Raw genomic sequence first — 17,943 nt, forward strand, 5'->3', positions numbered from 1 at the left:
TATTGTAAAACATCTATTTATNATTCCTGGGCGTTGACGAATGGCCGGCCACCTTTGACGTTAGAAGAAAGAGCAAAAGGCCCGGGGCATAGCTGGATGAACCAATGTGAATGAGTGTAAGCTTCGTGACCCGAACACGATTGGTGCTGACCACACTAGGGGCGGGCTACCGTGGTAGCAAGAGAGAGAGGCCAGGCGGTGACAATTGAGAGGTTGTCACTGAGCATTCCTAGTCACACGAGAAGAGAGGTCAAATGGCAAGGTCATACGCCCGTTTGGCTCCTCATGGAGTATAGCTCACATCCAAACATCTGATAGGGGAATGGAGCAACGCCCATGAAGCTCTGCGTGGAAAGGGAAGGCCTACCAGACCGTATGTCCATGGGTACAGGATTCTTCGAAAAAGCGCAAACTGACTCATATATATATATATAACCCTTAATGGCTCGACATTCTCCTGTGACACGGTCACTTATTGCTTATAAAAGTGGAAGACTATCCTCACTTATAAACACAAGTCATTTCACCATGTTCGATCTTCATTCACATGTATCATAGGAAATTTTCATATAACAAAATCGCTGAGAATTAGTTAAGTAAAACACGCTTAACCATACCATGAAGTTTCTATAATTGAGCCACTGGAAAGAATATTAACCTTGTTGGTGCAGTAATTTTCAAGTCTTTTAAGTTATTTTTAGTCATTTTATCTATCATTAAAACACATTAAATATAATCTTTATCTCTAAGATAATTAAATAATACGTGTCAAAAGAATATGATGCCACGTATGTCATGGAACATGAAGACAACTGACGTGGCCAAAAAAATATATCATTTATTCCCTGTTTTATGAACTTATTCCCAATTCTGCTTGCACACGTGGATAATCTTTAAAATAAGTTAATATCCAACCTGGCAAAAGGAAATGGCTTAAATTATATTTATATATATATATACTTTTTCATAAATATTTTAAAATTATTTTTTAAATATGAATTCGTTGGAATATTAGATAAAACGTCAAGGTGGTAGATCTTCGTTTTTTCAAATTTAATTAACGAAATTTTATTTATCTTTCTCGTTGTTAAAATTAGGATAAAATAAAGTTTTTAACTGACAACAACGATAAAATTTGTTCGAAAAAAAAAACACACGTCTAACAAAACTCGAGGCAGACGACATGCACTGATTTGAGAGTCCGACCCAACCAAGGTCGAGGAGGCCCAATTTTGCCTCTTCTTCTTTGCTTGGAGATTTTTCAAAACGTCGTAACTCGTAAGGTTGAATTTAGTATTTAGAGACGTTTCGGAACCTTGTTAAAAAAATAATCTTTAGATCCAAATTATTCTAGAACTAAAAAAAAAACGAGAAGAAATCAACCCAATAGCAAATTTTGGAACGGGTTAACTCGATGATCAAAATTAAAATGAAAGAAAACTTGTTTCTAAACTCATGATTCGAATCACTCTATAAAAATAGTTTGATCAAGACTAATTGAATGACTCTAGCATACAAATCTAAACACACATTAGGCTCGCATAACTTAAATATATTAATAAAAATAATAATTTAATGATTTCAATTTTTTTAAAAAAATTAAAAATTAAAAAGTTTTACCGCTAATATTGCAACAATTCAAGTCCTCCTAATAGATTTGTCTGTTTTGGTCAATTGTGTATTGCCGTCAGCCTCATAATTTTAAAACACGTCTATCAGAGAGCTTTCACGTCCCAGTAAAAATATTTTAATATAGATAAATAATTTATATATATATATATATATTAACGATAATAATTTATAAGGATCAAGAGTGTCGGTCGGTGTTATTTTAAAAAATTTATAGGTATTTTTTAAATATAATATTAATATTTAAATTTAAAAATAAAAAATTAAAGGATATTAATAAACATATAATAAATCATTGTTATGCGTGTGGATCTTGTAGAGGAGACCGAAACTTGACGAAAGTAAAAACCGCCCCCTTCGTCACGTCAACAACGAGATGATCGGGAAACAAGAACATGATCCAAACATTTCAACACTGTTTCAACTGAGATCGCCGCCGAAATCCGCAAGCTATTGGTACAGTTTCCATCTCAGATTTCGATTATCACTGCACTCTTTTTCAATCCGCAATTACTTTTCTCACGAATTCGTCCATAAGAAGCAAAAAACCAACCAATCAAAGGACAATCCAGTTCAAATTTTGGGCGAAACCCTCGTGGTCTTAGATCCAAGTCCCCTGTAAATGGCAAGGTATTGAAGAGCTTCTCCGAGCTTCTCCAATGGCGAATCCGCGTAAAGGCAAGCTCCTTTTTATCTATTTTCTATTTGTTTTTGCTATTCCCCGTGTTTCTAGGGTTTTTGTCTGTAATTCTAGCTCCCTTGAGCTGAATCAACCTGAATCTGATGTCCCTATTGAAATTAGACAGCATGTTTTACTGAAAAATCTTGAGGAGTTAGTGAAAAACCTTAGCGATGTAGTTTCTAAATTGGAGATGAGATTATCTGATATTCCCACGAAATTGAACACTGAGGTTGGTAGTTTAGGCGGTGGAAAAGGACTGAGTGACGGCGGAGATGGCGGTTTGGATCATGGAATTCAAGATGGGGGTGGAGGTAGAGCTGTTACTGTGACAAAATACAGTCCATTTTGGTCGGAGAGGTTCCATTTTTTGTCGGCTGTGAAGCTGGATTCTGATGCTACTTGTATCAATGTCCTGCCGCTTAGGGATTTCGAGGGGCATAGCAAGTATGTTGCCGTAGGAGACGAGAGAGGGCGAGTTTATGTTTTTATGAGAAATGGGGATGTTGCGGTTGAGCTTCGTACGGTGTCTGATTCGCTGATTACGTCGATGCTTTCGTATATGTCTGTTTATAAGAATGAGACCCTTTTGGTTACTGGCCATAAGAATGGGGCGATCTTGATGCATCGGATTTGGGAGAGATCGAATGGGGAGGAGTTGAATTCGGTTTTCATGGAACATGTTGTGGAATTTGTGGCAGAGGATGAGTCGCCAATTTCCATCTTGGAAGTGCATTATGTTGGGAGGATTAGGTACATTTTGTCTTCGAATGTTCGGGGGAAAATCAAGGTTTTTAGAGAAGACGGGACGGTTTATGGTTCGGTCATGCCTACGAGTAGGCCAATAGTGTTCTTGAAGCAGAGGCTCTTGTTCTTGACCGAAAGTGGCGCTGGCTCGTTGGATTTGAGAAGTATGAAGCTTAGGGAGTCGGAATGTGAGGGATTGAATCATTCTCTTGCTCGAAATTACGTGTTTGATGCCGTGGAGCGATCGAAGGCGTATGGTTTTACATCAGATGGGGACTTGATTCATGTCTTGTTGTTGGGAGATATACTAAACTTCAAATGCAGGGTTAGATCGAAACGGAAGTTCGAGCTTGATGAACCACTAATCTTTCAAGCAATCAAGGGCTATTTGCTTGTTATCAGCAATGAAAAGGTTCATATTTTCAACGTATCGTCGCAGCATTACGTTCGAGTCGGTGCACCGAGGCATCTCTTTTCTGCTGGTCTAGACGAGATCAGGTCATCTTTCTTGAATTATCAGAATATGGATTCCAAGTCTGGAGGAAAGTTTATACCGTTAATATCGAGCGACCATGAGAAGCTCGTGGTTCTTGGACTTGGGGGCGGATATGTCGGATTGTATCGCTCGAATCTTCCGATTTTTAAAGGGGAGTTCAATACAGTGCTATGGACAAGCCCTGTTCTCTTTTTCATTCTCTTTCTGTTTGGAGCTTGGCATTTCTTTGCAAAGAAGAAGGAGGCGCTCACGTCCTGGGGACCGGATGACCCTTTTACTGCAACTTCACCGACTACCGGAGCTCCACTCGGAACTGGATCCAGCGAGCGAGCATCTTTCATTGACGCTCCTTCGAGAAGTACTGATATGATGGATCTCAGAGGTGGTGGTGGTGGCCTAAGAGGACCACCGCGACGTTATGGTTCTCCTACAGGGTATCCTGGTGGGGCAACGAGTTCGTTTAGGCCAGCTACGACAAGTGACCATAACTCAAGACCAGCTGCAGTTGATCCAAATTATCGAGCAGCTTCGGAGTTAAAATTTAGGGGCTCGCCTTTAGAACCACCGGGATTTCCGAAACGACGGGAGCCTCTATTTGCAAACAATCAGGTGGTCAATCAGGTGGTGGATGAAAGCAGTTGAAAGAAAAATAGGTATCAGCTAGTAATCTTTGCTTCAAAGAGTTTTAAGTTCCTAAATCCTGTTACTTTTTCCGTTTAACTTTTTCCCGATTGCTCGGTTGCTGGTCGGTATGAACGGTTTGATCGTGCAATATATCTATATCTCTGTCTTGTAGTTTGATGCAAAGGAAAATAATACAAAAAAATTAGTGAAATAATGGAAGTTTCGTTTTGAAATTATTGTCCCCCTTGGCAGTTACAAATGGTATCAGAGTTTGATACCGAATGGTGTGCCAGCAAGGACGTTGGGTCGCCAAGATAAGTGGATTGTGAGATCCCCCATTTGTTGGAGAGGGGAATGAATCATTCTTTATAAATGTGAAAATCTCTTCTTGGTAGACACGTTTTAAAATATGAGGCTGATGACGATACATAATAGGCCAAAGCAGACACTATCTGCTAGTAGTGGGCTTGGACTGTTACAAATGTATTAGAGCTAGACACCGAGCAGTGTGCTAGCGAGGACGCTGGGTCCTCGGGTGGATTGTGAGATCCCACATCGGCCGGAGAGGGGAAAGAAACATTCCTTATAAGGGTGAGGAAACCTCTCCCTAATAGACGTGTTTTAAAACACAAGGCCGATGGTGACACGTAACGGGCTCAAGCGGACAATATCAGCTAGCGGTGGGTTTGGGCTGTTACAAATGGTATAGGAACTAGACACCCGCGGTGTGTCAGCGAGTAGCTGGGTCCCCTGGATTGTGAGATCTCACGTCGGTTGGAGAGATGAATGAATCATTCCTTATAAAGGTGTGAAAATCTCTTCTTAGTAGACACGTTTTAAAATATGAGACTGACGGCGATACAGGTCAAAGCAGACACTATGTGCTAGTGGTAGGCTTGGGCTGTTACAAATGGTATCAGAGCCAGACACCGAGAAGTGTGCTAACGAGGATGCTGGGTCCCCAAAAGGGGCGAATTGTGAGATCCCACATCGACTGGAGAGGGGAACGAAGCATTCCTTATAAGGGTGTGGAAACCTCTTCTTAATAGATGCGTTTTAAAACTTGAGGCTGACGATAATACGTAACGGGTCAAAGCGGACAATATGTGCTAGTCTAAAGAAGTTACGAATATTATAGACAAGTTATACCGAAACGAGGTCTCGGTATGCACGCACTCACTCACTCACGACTGCAACAGCGACCAAACCGAGTCGAGTTTTTCATATAGAGTGAAGGATTGTGAGGTGAAATAGCAGGATGGGAGGCCCACGGGCTGGCTACATGAATAGCATTATTGGAAACAGGAAGAAAAATATCAAAAAGCAACTCAAAAAGTTGATCAAAATTGCAATGATTATCACTATGTCTCATCCTTTTCTCCTTTTTTATCACTCACATAATTTATTTATTATTATTATTTTTTTTTGTTAAATAATTGTTCGCACGGGTATCGTTTCAATAATATCTCTTAATTTCTACTTTATTATAGGTTCGAGAAACAAAGAGAAGATGTGTATTAACGAGATATACAGCAACAAGAAGGAAAATGATTGAATAGCGGAATTTTCGAAAGCTAAAGAATCTATTAAACACAATATTGAATGAACGCACAAAATTAAAAATTTATAAAATATAAATATGCAAGTTATAAATACTACTACCCCGGAGCACTGTGGCCTGAGTGAGCTATCCTCTGGCACATACGTGTGTCACAGTGTGGGCGAGCGTGTCGAGACGAGTGTTTCGGGCGACTTCCTTTGAAATGGGTTTTTCAAGGATAGTATCGAGCGGCACGAGTGTGCCGGTATTGCGCCCTAGCCTGCGTGTTGGAGGTTGCTACATACACCCGCTATTCGGCACGGTATCCATAAATGACATGGCATGGGCACAGGAGGGCAAATGCCTTAATAGAACCCAGATGGATGAATGTTCGGGAAATCTTGATGAGATGAGCGACACGCGGGCCCGTTCTCGATGACATGACTAAGTGAGTTACGATGGCACCCTGAGACTCGGGAAGAAGTAANTACTTTTTTATGCACTTATTTTCTTTGAAATTCTAATCTAAAAAATCAAGCCAAATCATTCCCCATAAAAGTTTTGAAAAATGTCGACCGTGACTCGGTTTATTTCGATCGTACTTCAAACGTCCAAGATTAGGGTTTACAAATTAGGGTTCGATTTTTTAGCAAAAGATGTGTATTAACGAGATATACAGCAACAAGAAGGAAAATGATTGAATAGCGGAATTTTCGAAAGCTAAAGAATCTATTAAACACAATATTGAATGAACGCACAAAATTAAAAATTTATAAAATATAAATATGCAAGTTATAAATACTACTACCCCGGAGCACTGTGGCCTGAGTGAGCTATCCTCTGGCACATACGTGTGTCACAGTGTGGGCGAGCGTGTCGAGACGAGTGTTTCGGGCGACTTCCTTTGAAATGGGTTTTTCAAGGATAGTATCGAGCGGCACGAGTGTGCCGGTATTGCGCCCTAGCCTGCGTGTTGGAGGTTGCTACATACACCCGCTATTCGGCACGGTATCCATAAATGACATGGCATGGGCACAGGAGGGCAAATGCCTTAATAGAACCCAGATGGATGAATGTTCGGGAAATCTTGATGAGATGAGCGACACGCGGGCCCGTTCTCGATGACATGACTAAGTGAGTTACGATGGCACCCTGAGACTCGGGAAGAAGTAAAGACATATGGGCCATGTCGATGGAGATCGAGATGACAAGATAAGACGCGATGTTGCATTGAGAAATCTTGGCCCCAAGCAGAGACAATGTCGAGCCGAATGACTTGGCCTAGTGTAGAGGTAAGTCGGATGTGTCGCAGACGATTAAACATACACGCACAGGCGGCGGTGTATGGTCGAATAAGCTTGGATTTCGCACAAATGATGTTCGATTGACGAAGACAAACCTCACCTAAGGTCCAACAAAGCCACAAAGTCGGGGCGAAAAATATATATGGGGCCTAGTTCCCCTTAAGGCTGGTTGTGAGCATATCAAGATCACGACTCCGTGCCGTAAAAAAAAATGTAGGACGGTGACAATGGTTATTACTAAACTAACCATAAGAAAAAAGTGTATGCCACGTCATTCAACCAGAAAATTATTACCCAATAAAAAAAAAAAAAAGGATAAAGTTATTGTGATTTTCGTACCTCCAAAATTACTATAAAGTATTAACCCCAATCTTTCACCTTTTCCATTTACAATTTCCAATAAATATAAAACACCCAAATTATTTACCACTAAAATTATGAGTTATATATATATATATATATATATATATATATATATATATATATATATATATATATATATATATATATTTTTTTTTTTTTCTCAACAAACTTAAAATAAATCATATTTAATTATTTGTAAGATCACGCGTCGTAATAAAACATTTCTTATAAGAGTATGTGAACTTATCATCAGTAGATGCGTTTTAAAATTATAAAGCTGATGACGATACACAGCGAATCGAGGTGAACAATATCTATTAGTGATGGTTAATCAACATTAATCTTTACGAGAACATAACAACGTAAATAAATTTTTACCTTTTTACTCTAATTTCAACTTAGAACCCTCCCGAAATCAAAATTATTTTTAGAATTGAATATATTTGTAACAAAAAGTAAAATATTAGAATATCTAAAGGCTAAAAATGTAATTAACAAAATATAGAATTTAAGCCAGAGCCCCATCATTTCACCCACACAAAAAAGGAAAAATGGCATCTTTAAAAGGAAATGTCGAAAAAGCCCCTATAGTAATTTTTATTAATTATTATATTTATTATTTTGAAAAATAGGTTATGTCTATTTTCAGTAGCTGTCCTCACTTCCAAATCCAGACAAAAAGGGATATTTATTTACCTTTTTGAGCGTGGAGTTATTATCACATGTAACCAAACCTACAGTATTGGATCTGTAGCCTTTTCTACTTTAAATCTGACTCCTCTATTTATCAGATCTGAATCTTCGTATTTTTACACGTGGCGGGATTCTCGCTAGCCACTTGTCCCTTTTTTTTTTGTACTGTAAGGTACAATGTTTACGAATCATTCGCCCCGGATTGTCCCGTGACTGTTTTTTTATTACCGAAACTACCCCGCCGCAGCCGGAACACGTGGTTTCACTATGAGGGTGTTAGTTGTAATTTCACATTGGTTAACATCCATTTGATAATCTTTTGTTTATAGTTTAAAAAAAAAAAATTAAAATTAAAAATAAAAACTTGATTTTGTTGTTGAAATTTGGCTTGGACTTTGAGCGAGGTTAAGGCTATGGTGGTCAGGTCGAGGTTAGCATGGTTGCGGTCAAGCCTAGGGTGGCAAGTGTTAGAGCTCGAGTACGAAGCCTGGGAAAACAACCCTTTTCAAAATTCATAAGGAACTTGATAACCGGTAGGGCAATGATAAGACAACCCTAACCTTCAGCCTAACGATCCAACCTTTTGTTGAAGCAACAACTTTGAATCAAAGTAATTAACACCTCCTTATACGATTCTAGAATTAGATTTGGAAACTTTGTTCTAAATTGAGTCACTCCACAATCAAACTTGATCAAGATTTGATTGAATGGTTCGAGTGTAATTCTACCACCAGAATTGATTGAAACTTAGAAATGACAAATATGATGCTCGGACTTAAAAATGACAAATATGATACTCGAATTTCTAAATCAATTTGAGATCTGAATTACATTCATTCACCAATCTGAATTTTACATAACATATTGTGGGTATTTATAGTCTTCCGACAAAAAACATTTGTGGACGGGATTTATTCCCAATTAACTTTTACATAAATAAATTAAAAATAGTTATTTTTAACCAATGTTGATGTGTGCTAATACGATAGATTTAAAATTAATGGAGCTCTCTGCGTGTAGGTTTGATGTGGAGGCTCTCATTCAGTGAGCCTCGGTTTGAGGCTTAGGTCGACCCTGGGTTCAATCCTTGAAGGGAGGCACTCAATACTCCATTGCCGGCGAAGTCATAGTCTAGCCATTATTTGAAAATATCTTAAATTTATTGGTTTCAAATTATCTACGTGGCATTATAAATTTATAAATTAAAATATTTAAAAAACTTTTATCAAATAATAATGAAGTAATTCTGAACTTCAAAATTATAAAAAATAATAATAATAAAATACGAAATTTCTTATTTAACCTAAAAATGTGTCATCGTTGGAGAGTATAGGTGATTAGGGGTAAAATGGTCTTTTTGTTAATCGTGTTTAAATAATTGGACTAGACGACATGCACCGGCTGGGGTAGTCCGACTCGGCCCGACAAAAATCATAAACCCGCAGATCCGGACACGTGGCGCAACAAATTAGCAGACAAAAAGATCAGACTTCCCGTGGGGCCCAGAGCATATCCAGCCTAACCATAGTTGAAAAAATTTTAACCATGGTTAGCGCGCCGCTTTTAATCTTTTTTAAAAAAATTTCTTGACCCAAAGAAAAAGAAAGTGACTCACAAATTTTAAATTTCTGTCTCTTTCTTCAACCTCCGTCTCTCTCTCTTGTTCCTCTCAAGTGTGAACTGTGAAGTGGCCGCCGCCTCGAAGGGACCACGAATTTCCGGCCACACATCCGTCGATCGAGTTGATTTTTATTGTAACTTGAAAACTCAAACCAGATAATGCTCTGTTCATCTCTTAGTACTTCGATCTCCGACTACAGTTTTCTGAATCGATTAAATTAGGGCTTCAAATCATCCTCTAATGGTATCGGCAGAGAACAATTCTCCAACGGCGGCGCATACGGCATCTTCCTCGCAAGGAGTTGAACTCGAGATCATCGACGCCGTGGCTCCGCTGAAGAAGAAGCGGAATCTACCAGGAATGCCAGATCCTACGGCGGAGGTGATAGCTCTGTCGCCGAAATCGCTTCTAGCTACGAACCGATTCGTGTGCGAGATCTGCAACAAAGGATTCCAGCGAGATCAGAACTTGCAGCTTCACCGACGCGGCCACAACTTGCCTTGGAAGCTCCGACAGCGGACGAGTAATGAGATTCGTAAACGAGTTTACGTCTGTCCCGAGGCGTCTTGTGTCCATCACAATCCGGCTAGGGCACTCGGCGATCTCACCGGTATCAAAAAGCACTACTCCAGAAAGCACTGTGAGAAAAAGTGGAAGTGCGAGCGGTGCTCGAAGAAGTACGCCGTTCAATCGGACTGGAAGGCGCATATGAAAACCTGCGGAACAAGAGAGTATAGATGCGATTGCGGAACTTTGTTTTCTAGGTATAAATTAATTCATCAAATCTTCAATTCCTCAAATCCTCTTCCACTTCCTTCTTTTATTATTTCTTAAACCTTATTAATTTTTTAAAGGAGAGATAGTTTCATCACGCATCGAGCCTTCTGCGACGCTTTGGTGTTCGCTAGCACGAATTCCAACGCGATGGTCCCCGCGGCAGCGGCAGTTGGTTCTTCGCCACCGGCGCCGCCACTGACGCCATCTACCACCGTGCTGTCTCCTGCTTTATCGATTCAAAGCTCAGGTAACATTAAATGCCTATTCTCATTCGGTTATTTTGTTCTTCGATTGCTAGATCTAGAAAAAGTAATATGGCTGCCAGACTATAATGCTCCTCCATTTATAAGTAAGAAATTCACCACTATTGATATTGATACAAGGTCTTTCAAAGAAACGAAAGTAAAATCGAGTGAGTTTGCGCTCAAAGTAGATAATATCGTACCTTAATTTTTAACAAAAATTTGTATTACGAAAGAGATCTGGAGAAGGCTGTTGTCTTGATGTGGTTCACTGTTTTTCATTTGGAGTATTAAATTTGTCTGCATTTTGTTCTCTTTGCTGATTGTCGGTTTAAAAGCCATTAAAACTTTTGGATTCACAGTTTAGGGATAGGAGGGATGAGCTCTCTTACTTAGACTCGATTGAATTAGGAAAAAGTGCAGAGTGATAATAGGAATTTAGATAAAATATTGAATCATAAAGTGGTTAATTAGTGGCTAATTAGTTGGAAGGTTTTGTTCTTTTGAGATTTTCTAACACTAATTAGGAAAAAAGGCTTAATCATTGCTGTCATAATGTTTCCTCAACTGTTAAGGCACACAGCCACACACAATGCAGCATGGAGTTCTGTTTATCGTATGACTTTTCTGGTTGCAGAACCACCGGACAATCCCATCGGACCTCCGCCATTAACACCGCCAGTCACAGGCCTAACCTCACCCACCGCCTCCAACATAACCAACCCAACGAACGGCTGTGGCATCAGTGGTGGTACAAGCGTTTTCGCTGGTGTATTTGCTTCTCCTCCTATTAGTGCCCAAAATCCACCCCATCAAATCACCACCTCCGGCAACCGGTCAGACGGCGTCAATAATCCCCAAACCACCGCCATTGAACCCACATCGCTCTCTCTCTCAATGTCTCTCTTCCTCTCCTGCACAGCCTCAGCCTCGGGCTCATCCCTCTTTCAGGAACATCCACCACATTACTCCTCATCACCCCAGCCTGCCGCCATGTCCGCCACCGCTTTACTACAGAAGGCTGCCCAAATGGGCGTCACCGCCTCCAACGCCGCCTCGTTTCTCCGAGGCTCCGGGCTCTCAATATCGCCATCTCCCAGCCAAGCCACTTTTCCCTCCATGACGGCTGGGCTGGAACTTGGATTTGGAAACGAGCCTGCCACACGAGATCTCCTTGGACTTGGCATGGGCGGCGCAACCCCCGGCAGCGGTTTTTCGGGTCTTTTTACGTCCTTTGGTGAAGCTGCTGCACCTTACGGCGGCGGCGGGAGTAATGGTTCGTAAAAATCAACTTTTGTGTAATGTGTATAACAGCTGTTGTTTATTTTGGTGTACAGAAAACGAAGACATGCAGCTAGCTGCTGGGGTTACCACGTGGTACTACCATAATTCTTAAATTTTGTTTCATATATTGTCGAATAATTATATAATATGTCCCTTTTTCCATTAACTTATGCTTTTCTTGTCTTATTATTATTAAATTTTATTCTTAAAATAATTATCATTATAATTCAACTCTTTTTAGTAAACCCAGTTTTTATTTTAATTTTAATTTTAATTTTATTTTCACTTATTTTTGTCAAATATTTAAGATAGAATCACTCAATTAAATACAACTTAAAAACAGTCTCTGTTGAAACAAAGATTGAGCGTTCCAATCTGGGCCATTGCCTGGTCAGATTCCCACGTTGTATTCAGTGTGCTGAGCTGGCAATACCATCACTCTGATAGTTGGGTCAGCTTCACTTATTACGGTAGGTCCATGGTCTTCCACGTGGCGTTGCGGGTCTGCTCAGCTACGTCATGGAAAGAATACGTGGCGTCGTTTCGGTTTCTGGGCCTAAGGCCAGCTGACGTGGGAGACACTTGTAGCATTCTAAGTGGGCTTATATTATAGCTGTTTTTAGAGCTATAATATAACATTTCTAAGATAAGCTTGAAGTTTTTTATTCAAAATAATCTGTCTTTTAATTTACATTTCATTAAATAAATATTTATTTAAAATACAATTTTGTCCATCTAAATTTAATTTCTATATTTTTAATAAATCTTCTATTATTATCTTAAATTAATTTAATAATTAACAAAATTTATCCAATACGAAAATTATATTAAGATATAAGATATAATAGAATTAATCACATATAAATTAATAAACTAATTATGACTCAATATATTTATAGTCATTAAATAATAAAAATAATTTTTAATTATGATGTTTATTTTTTTAATAATAAAGGCTAATTTTTCATACTAAATTATTAAATATTTAAAAGTGTAAAGGTTAAAATGGTAAAAACCAAAAATTTTGGACTAAATTATTATTTTTATACAAATTTAAAATTAAAAAGAGATAAAAAAAAATGAAATATATATATATATATATATATATATATATATATATATATATATGGCGTGCACCTATTTGATATGGATATATATTCTAAAGTATATAATATTCATACATTAATTATTTTAAACTTTCAACCTTATATTATATATATATATATATATATATCACATTCAAATATTCATAATAAATAACTTTCAACTATATTTTATTTTTCTTCCGAGTAAAGCTTTGATACAATAATTTGCGGGTTACTTTCATTCGCTATATTTATTCACGAGCTTGTAGAAAGCTCGTGTGTTGTGGCAACAACAATATATTTAAAGTACAGACAATTACGTCTCATAAAATTTATTCCATGTGTTAATATTAATAAAATTTATAGTAAGAAAACTCCATCTACTTTAAAAATTGGAAGGGTTCAAATCTTTCTATCCTCCGAACCCTAAAACTTCAAAAACCCATCACTAGTAGATATTATATGCTTTGACCCGTTACGTAGTGCTGTTAGTTTCACGGCTTTAAAACGCATGTGTTAGGGAGAGGTATCTACACCCTAATGCTGTGTGGGCGAAACTAGCTTCTTGAGTTGCAAGCAGAGAAGAGAGACTTGAGCCGGGACTTAGTTAAGCGAGTCCCGAGTGACTACGAGCGATGTGATACTCGGGGCGGTCGAGAAATTATGGGATTTAAAAATAAAAAAAATGTAAAAAAAAATTGAATGAAAAAGAAAATGAAGAGATGGATGAATGGCCAAAAAGAAGGAGAAGGAGAAGCAGAGCACGTGGTGGGAAGAGAGAAGGGTTTGGAAAGGGCAAAACAATGAGACACAAACTTCCACTGTATCATCTTCTTGCTCTTAGCTTCGCCATTATTCAATCTCCGCTCTACTTTTCGCCACTTTCTTCCCTTTCCCACTCCCACAATTCACCCATTTCTCAACCCTTTGACGCGCACACACACAGCGAGAGGCGGCCAAACGAGGATTTTCGGCCTTGTTTCTGGTCCCTCTCCTTCCCTTTTCCCCTTCCCCTGTTTCTGTATTTCATTCTTCCACTTCTTGATCTTTCTGGGTTTGATTTTTGGTTTTAATGCTCTCTCGCCGAAGCTGCTGCGTCGTTTCGATGCCCTTTCTTGGATCCTCTTGAATCCGTGAGTTTTCTTGTTCGATTCACCTTCCATTTGCGTTTTTGTTGTTTCTTGCGATGTTTCTGAACTGGCTTTTGTTTTTTGATGTCTGTGGATGTTGAATTGTTCCGGTTTTCTTGGTTTGTGAGATATAAGAACTCGTGGGTGTTGAATTGTTTGTTTGTTTTATGTGTTTTTGCTATTGAATCTGTGTATTATCGTCCCTTGGTTCCTTATCTTGATTTGTAATGATTGAGGTCTGTAACGCTCTAGCAGAAATCATGGTTTCCCGTTTTGGAGTTTCCTTTTCTGGTTTGGTTATTGTCATTCAGATCTGAGTTCAATTTTACAATTATGTTCTTCTTGAATTGCTTACTGTAACCGTTCAATTCCTGAATTGAAGAACGTGCTGCTGGTTCTACCAAATGCCTAATGATTGATTGTTTTGTTGTTGATTTCCCGAGGCACATTTGCTCGTTAGAAATCTTTCATGATATTGCTCCTTTGATTTGAAGAACCTAGTTCTGCTACTTTACTGGGATCTCGTCTCCTTCCAGTGATAACCATTGGGGAATTTTCATGGACTAGTTCAAGGTTTTATGTAATTTCGGTTTGATTTTGAAAGTTTTGGACTGGAGGCACAATATGTTTGCCTCGATAGTGTCAACAATGTGGGAATCTTAGCTTTTAGGAGTGTTGATAATAAATTCCTGTCGTATGTGTATCTGTCGGGTTGTCCATCTAAACCTGAGGCTGTTATAGATGCAATAACAAAACTTCGTATGAAAATATTTCGAGAAATCTATGAAGATCGAATTAAGGGGAGAACTTAGCTGGTTTGTAAATGCACCACAACTTTGTTTTCTATATCCATTTATATTTTTTCGGATTTCCTTGAACTTTGATCAAAATGTTGCATCGACTGGATATGTGGACTGGCTTGACCTGCGTGTTGAGCTAAAAGCATTAAGCTGATCAGGTGTTCTTGTTCCATGTCTTGGTAATGGTTGTAAGATCTATTTAGATTTTGGATATGGAAATGCAAGCACTGTCAATTGTTCGAGTTATTAGCCTCCTCTAGTGTAGTGGGGTAAGGGAACTAACATATCTTCTTTATATAGTAAAGAATTAAAGTATAAAACGAATGAAGAAGTCGTGATGACGATGGGGCTACCTAGCTTTTTTGAAAAGAAACTATTATTTATTATAATCATTGTGTAACAGCCCAAGCCCACCGCTAGCAGATATTGTCCTCTTTAGGCTTTTTTCCTTTTGGGCTTCCCCTCAAGGTTTTTAAAATGCGTCTGCTAGGGAGAGGTCCACACTCTTATGAAAAATGCTTCGTTCCCCTCTCCAACCGATATGGTATCTCACAATCCACCCCCTTTGGGGCCCAACGTCCTCGCTGACACTTGTTCCTCTCTCCAATTGATGTGGGATCTCACTCATTATCTTTTTAGATTTGGAATTGTGATAAGATTGTGAGGTTAAAGAGTTTATGTAATCATTATTTACAAGTTTGTATCAACTGAAGAACAGATTCAATCTTTTTTCAAAACTAGGCTAACAAAATGAGGGGAAACTATTTCTAGAAAACAATGAATTCAGCAACTTTCTGGTCATTTTATCTATAGCAATTCCATCAGATTCTGCTAGCGTCTTAGCACATTCATGGCGTGGTGCTCGAGTAAGATAGAGAGTAATCACATAAAGTTGAAACTTGCACAGTTTTTACTCTTTCCAAAATTGAGGGGTGAAGATATTTTCATATATTAGGCCAAAGTTCATCAGCCATCTGAAAATGATATCACGAATCTATCATTGTCTTCGGACATCCCCATATCGGTTATTTATTCGCTTCTGTCCATATAACAGGTTGCAGAAGGGCATCAGCTGAATTCAAGGTTTTCTTTGTCAACAAAATGAAAATGAAGCTTGGATCCAAGAAATGGAAATCCATCGTCCCTCGTTTTAAAGGAAAATCATCAGCTCCCTCGTTTTCTCTAGTTTCCAAATCTAAGTCGGTTAAATATTGTCCAGACAAAACGCCGGTCTATCTAAATGTGTACGATTTAACCCCGATGAATGGTTATGTCTATTGGGCAGGCCTTGGTATCTTTCACTCTGGTGTAGAAGGTAATGTCACAAGCTTATCTTACAAGACCATCTTTGATCTGAATTTAGAAAGTTTGTAATGCATTTTATTCCTTTCTGAGAGTAAAATGTATGCATTGTGCAGTCCATGGTGTAGAATATGCATTTGGAGCTCATGACTATCCAACCAGTGGCGTTTTTGAAGTTGAACCTCGACAATGCCCCGGCTTCAAATTCAGGAGGTCAATATTGATTGGCTCGACCTGCCTCAATCGTCATGAAGTCAGAGAGTTCATGGAGCAACGCTCTTCGAGCTACCATGGTGATACATATCACCTCATCGTGAAGAACTGTAATCATTTCTGCAAGGACGTCTGTCATCAGTTGACTGGGAAATCAATTCCGAAATGGGTAAATCGACTCGCTAAAATAGGTACCTCTTCTGTTCCATTCCCTCTTAGAAGTGATTTTCCAGCTGAATCCCATCATCTAAATGCTCGTTCTATCGATTTGATTCCAAAAAGTTTCCAGCTACAATACAATTTTCCTTAGTTATGAGAACCTAACATAACATATCCTGTTCTATAGTCTCTGATTTTCTTGTTTGGCTAGCTTCCATCATCCTACTATTTATTTTGCAAGTTTAATAAAGGACGAACATTACAGGTTCCGTTTGTAATTGCATACTTCCCGACTCCCTTAGAATATCTGCCGTAAGACACGATCCCACGTACCCACCATATGAGACCGAGAGGACGAAGCTGAGGAATGTTTCCAGTTGCTTGTCTACTATATCAAGTCAGCAGAAGCAGCTGTCTTCATCTTCATTATTTCTACGGTCGCCATCGAAAGGCTGGGAATTGAAGAAGCCGAACGGCGATCCCCCTCATGCCTCAAAGGATAGGTGAGAAAATTTGATTGTGTTATAAGTATGTTTTCTTGGAAGAGAAGGGAAAGTTATTATTATTTCGATTTCACATAATTTGTTGGGAGATAGGTTGGTGAGTATATTATGGTGGCAAATCTCTGTTAGATAACAAACCATTAGCCTTGCAGTGTAAATGTATGTCTGTTTCTGGATCGTATCAATGAATGGTCCTTACCATGCAGCTCTCTGTCATTTCAAGCTACCCCCAACCCTCAAAAGGTAAGTGTCTAAAACTATGGATACTCATATCCATTCTCTGAATTTCTTGGCCTTTTAAGTGAATTCTGTATGGTTTTTACCATTAATTTTGTATGACATGGCTAACTGGTACTGTGATATACATGAATGACAGAGAAAAGTAGACAAATAGACAAAATATAGCGACAAAGCATAAGATTTGTTATGTTGGGCTGCTTTATTTTGTCTACTTGTTCTTCCTTTGTCATTTGTTATGTTGTACCAATATTTGTTTGATAAACATATCGATTCTTCGTTTTAGTTAATGATGTTGATAGCAATTTTGTAGAATCGTGATTTAAAGTTTACTGAGTATAATTTGAAGTTTTAAGTTCTAAAGCTAAGTTCGAGAGTAAACAATAGGGTCAAGATAGGAGTTTTTCGAGGGGAAAAAAACCCTTTTCCCTTGATAGTTTACGAGGGGTGGGATTAGAATATCTGACCTTTATAGATGTTTGTTGACTTATAACTCTCTATTCTACATTGCAACG

General features: G+C 38.6%; 3 protein-coding genes across 5 annotated transcripts in view; all 3 read left to right on the forward strand.

The window, feature by feature from the left end:
* Positions 1-1,940: 1,940 nt before the first annotated feature.
* On the forward strand, positions 1,941-4,389 carry LOC111798554 (uncharacterized membrane protein At1g75140). Of its 2 annotated transcripts, XM_023681787.1 has the most exons (2): positions 1,941-2,307; positions 2,554-4,389. In XM_023681787.1, exons 1-2 carry the CDS (start codon positions 2,289-2,291, stop codon positions 4,191-4,193), a joined length of 1,659 nt encoding a protein of 552 aa, XP_023537555.1. In that variant the 5' UTR covers positions 1,941-2,288; the 3' UTR covers positions 4,194-4,389. The 2 variants fall into 2 exon arrangements, with proteins under 2 accessions (XP_023537555.1, XP_023537554.1); XM_023681786.1 differs by having other exon boundaries at positions 1,941-4,389.
* Positions 4,390-9,685: 5,296 nt separating this feature from the next.
* Positions 9,686-12,169, forward strand: LOC111799150 (protein indeterminate-domain 1-like). Its single transcript, XM_023682567.1, has 3 exons — positions 9,686-10,460; positions 10,551-10,720; positions 11,353-12,169. Exons 1-3 carry the CDS (start codon positions 9,937-9,939, stop codon positions 11,997-11,999), a joined length of 1,341 nt encoding a protein of 446 aa, XP_023538335.1. The 5' UTR covers positions 9,686-9,936; the 3' UTR covers positions 12,000-12,169.
* A 1,664-nt stretch (positions 12,170-13,833) lies between these two features.
* Positions 13,834-17,943, forward strand: part of LOC111798348 (deSI-like protein At4g17486) — a 5,119-nt gene continuing 1,009 nt past the window's right edge. Inside the window, exons 1-5 of one of the 2 annotated variants that reach the window (XM_023681425.1) lie at positions 13,834-14,217; positions 16,069-16,329; positions 16,433-16,720; positions 16,954-17,191; positions 17,344-17,434. In XM_023681425.1, the coding sequence (XP_023537193.1) occupies positions 16,116-16,329; positions 16,433-16,720; positions 16,954-17,191; positions 17,344-17,434 (831 nt within the window). In that variant the 5' untranslated portion in view covers positions 13,834-14,217; positions 16,069-16,115. The remainder of the gene's footprint in view (positions 14,218-16,068; positions 16,330-16,432; positions 16,721-16,953; positions 17,192-17,343; positions 17,435-17,943) is intronic. The other variant, XM_023681426.1, reaches the window with a different exon arrangement.

The sequence above is a fragment of the Cucurbita pepo genome, chromosome LG07 (assembly GCF_002806865.2).
Source record: "Cucurbita pepo subsp. pepo cultivar mu-cu-16 chromosome LG07, ASM280686v2, whole genome shotgun sequence".
NCBI classification, from domain to species: domain Eukaryota; kingdom Viridiplantae; phylum Streptophyta; class Magnoliopsida; order Cucurbitales; family Cucurbitaceae; genus Cucurbita; species Cucurbita pepo.

Excerpts from the sequence above, each read along its gene's own strand:
- LOC111798554 (XM_023681786.1), top strand. The coding sequence starts at position 2,289 with ATGGCGAATCCGCGTAAAGGCAAGCTCCTTTTTATCTATTTTCTATTT.
- LOC111799150 (XM_023682567.1), top strand. The coding sequence starts at position 9,937 with ATGGTATCGGCAGAGAACAATTCTCCAACGGCGGCGCATACGGCATCT. Across the intron at positions 10,461-10,550 it reads TGCGGAACTTTGTTTTCTAG|GAGAGATAGTTTCATCACGC; the intron begins GTATAAATTAAT and ends AATTTTTTAAAG. Across the intron at positions 10,721-11,352 it reads TTTATCGATTCAAAGCTCAG|AACCACCGGACAATCCCATC; the intron begins GTAACATTAAAT and ends TTCTGGTTGCAG.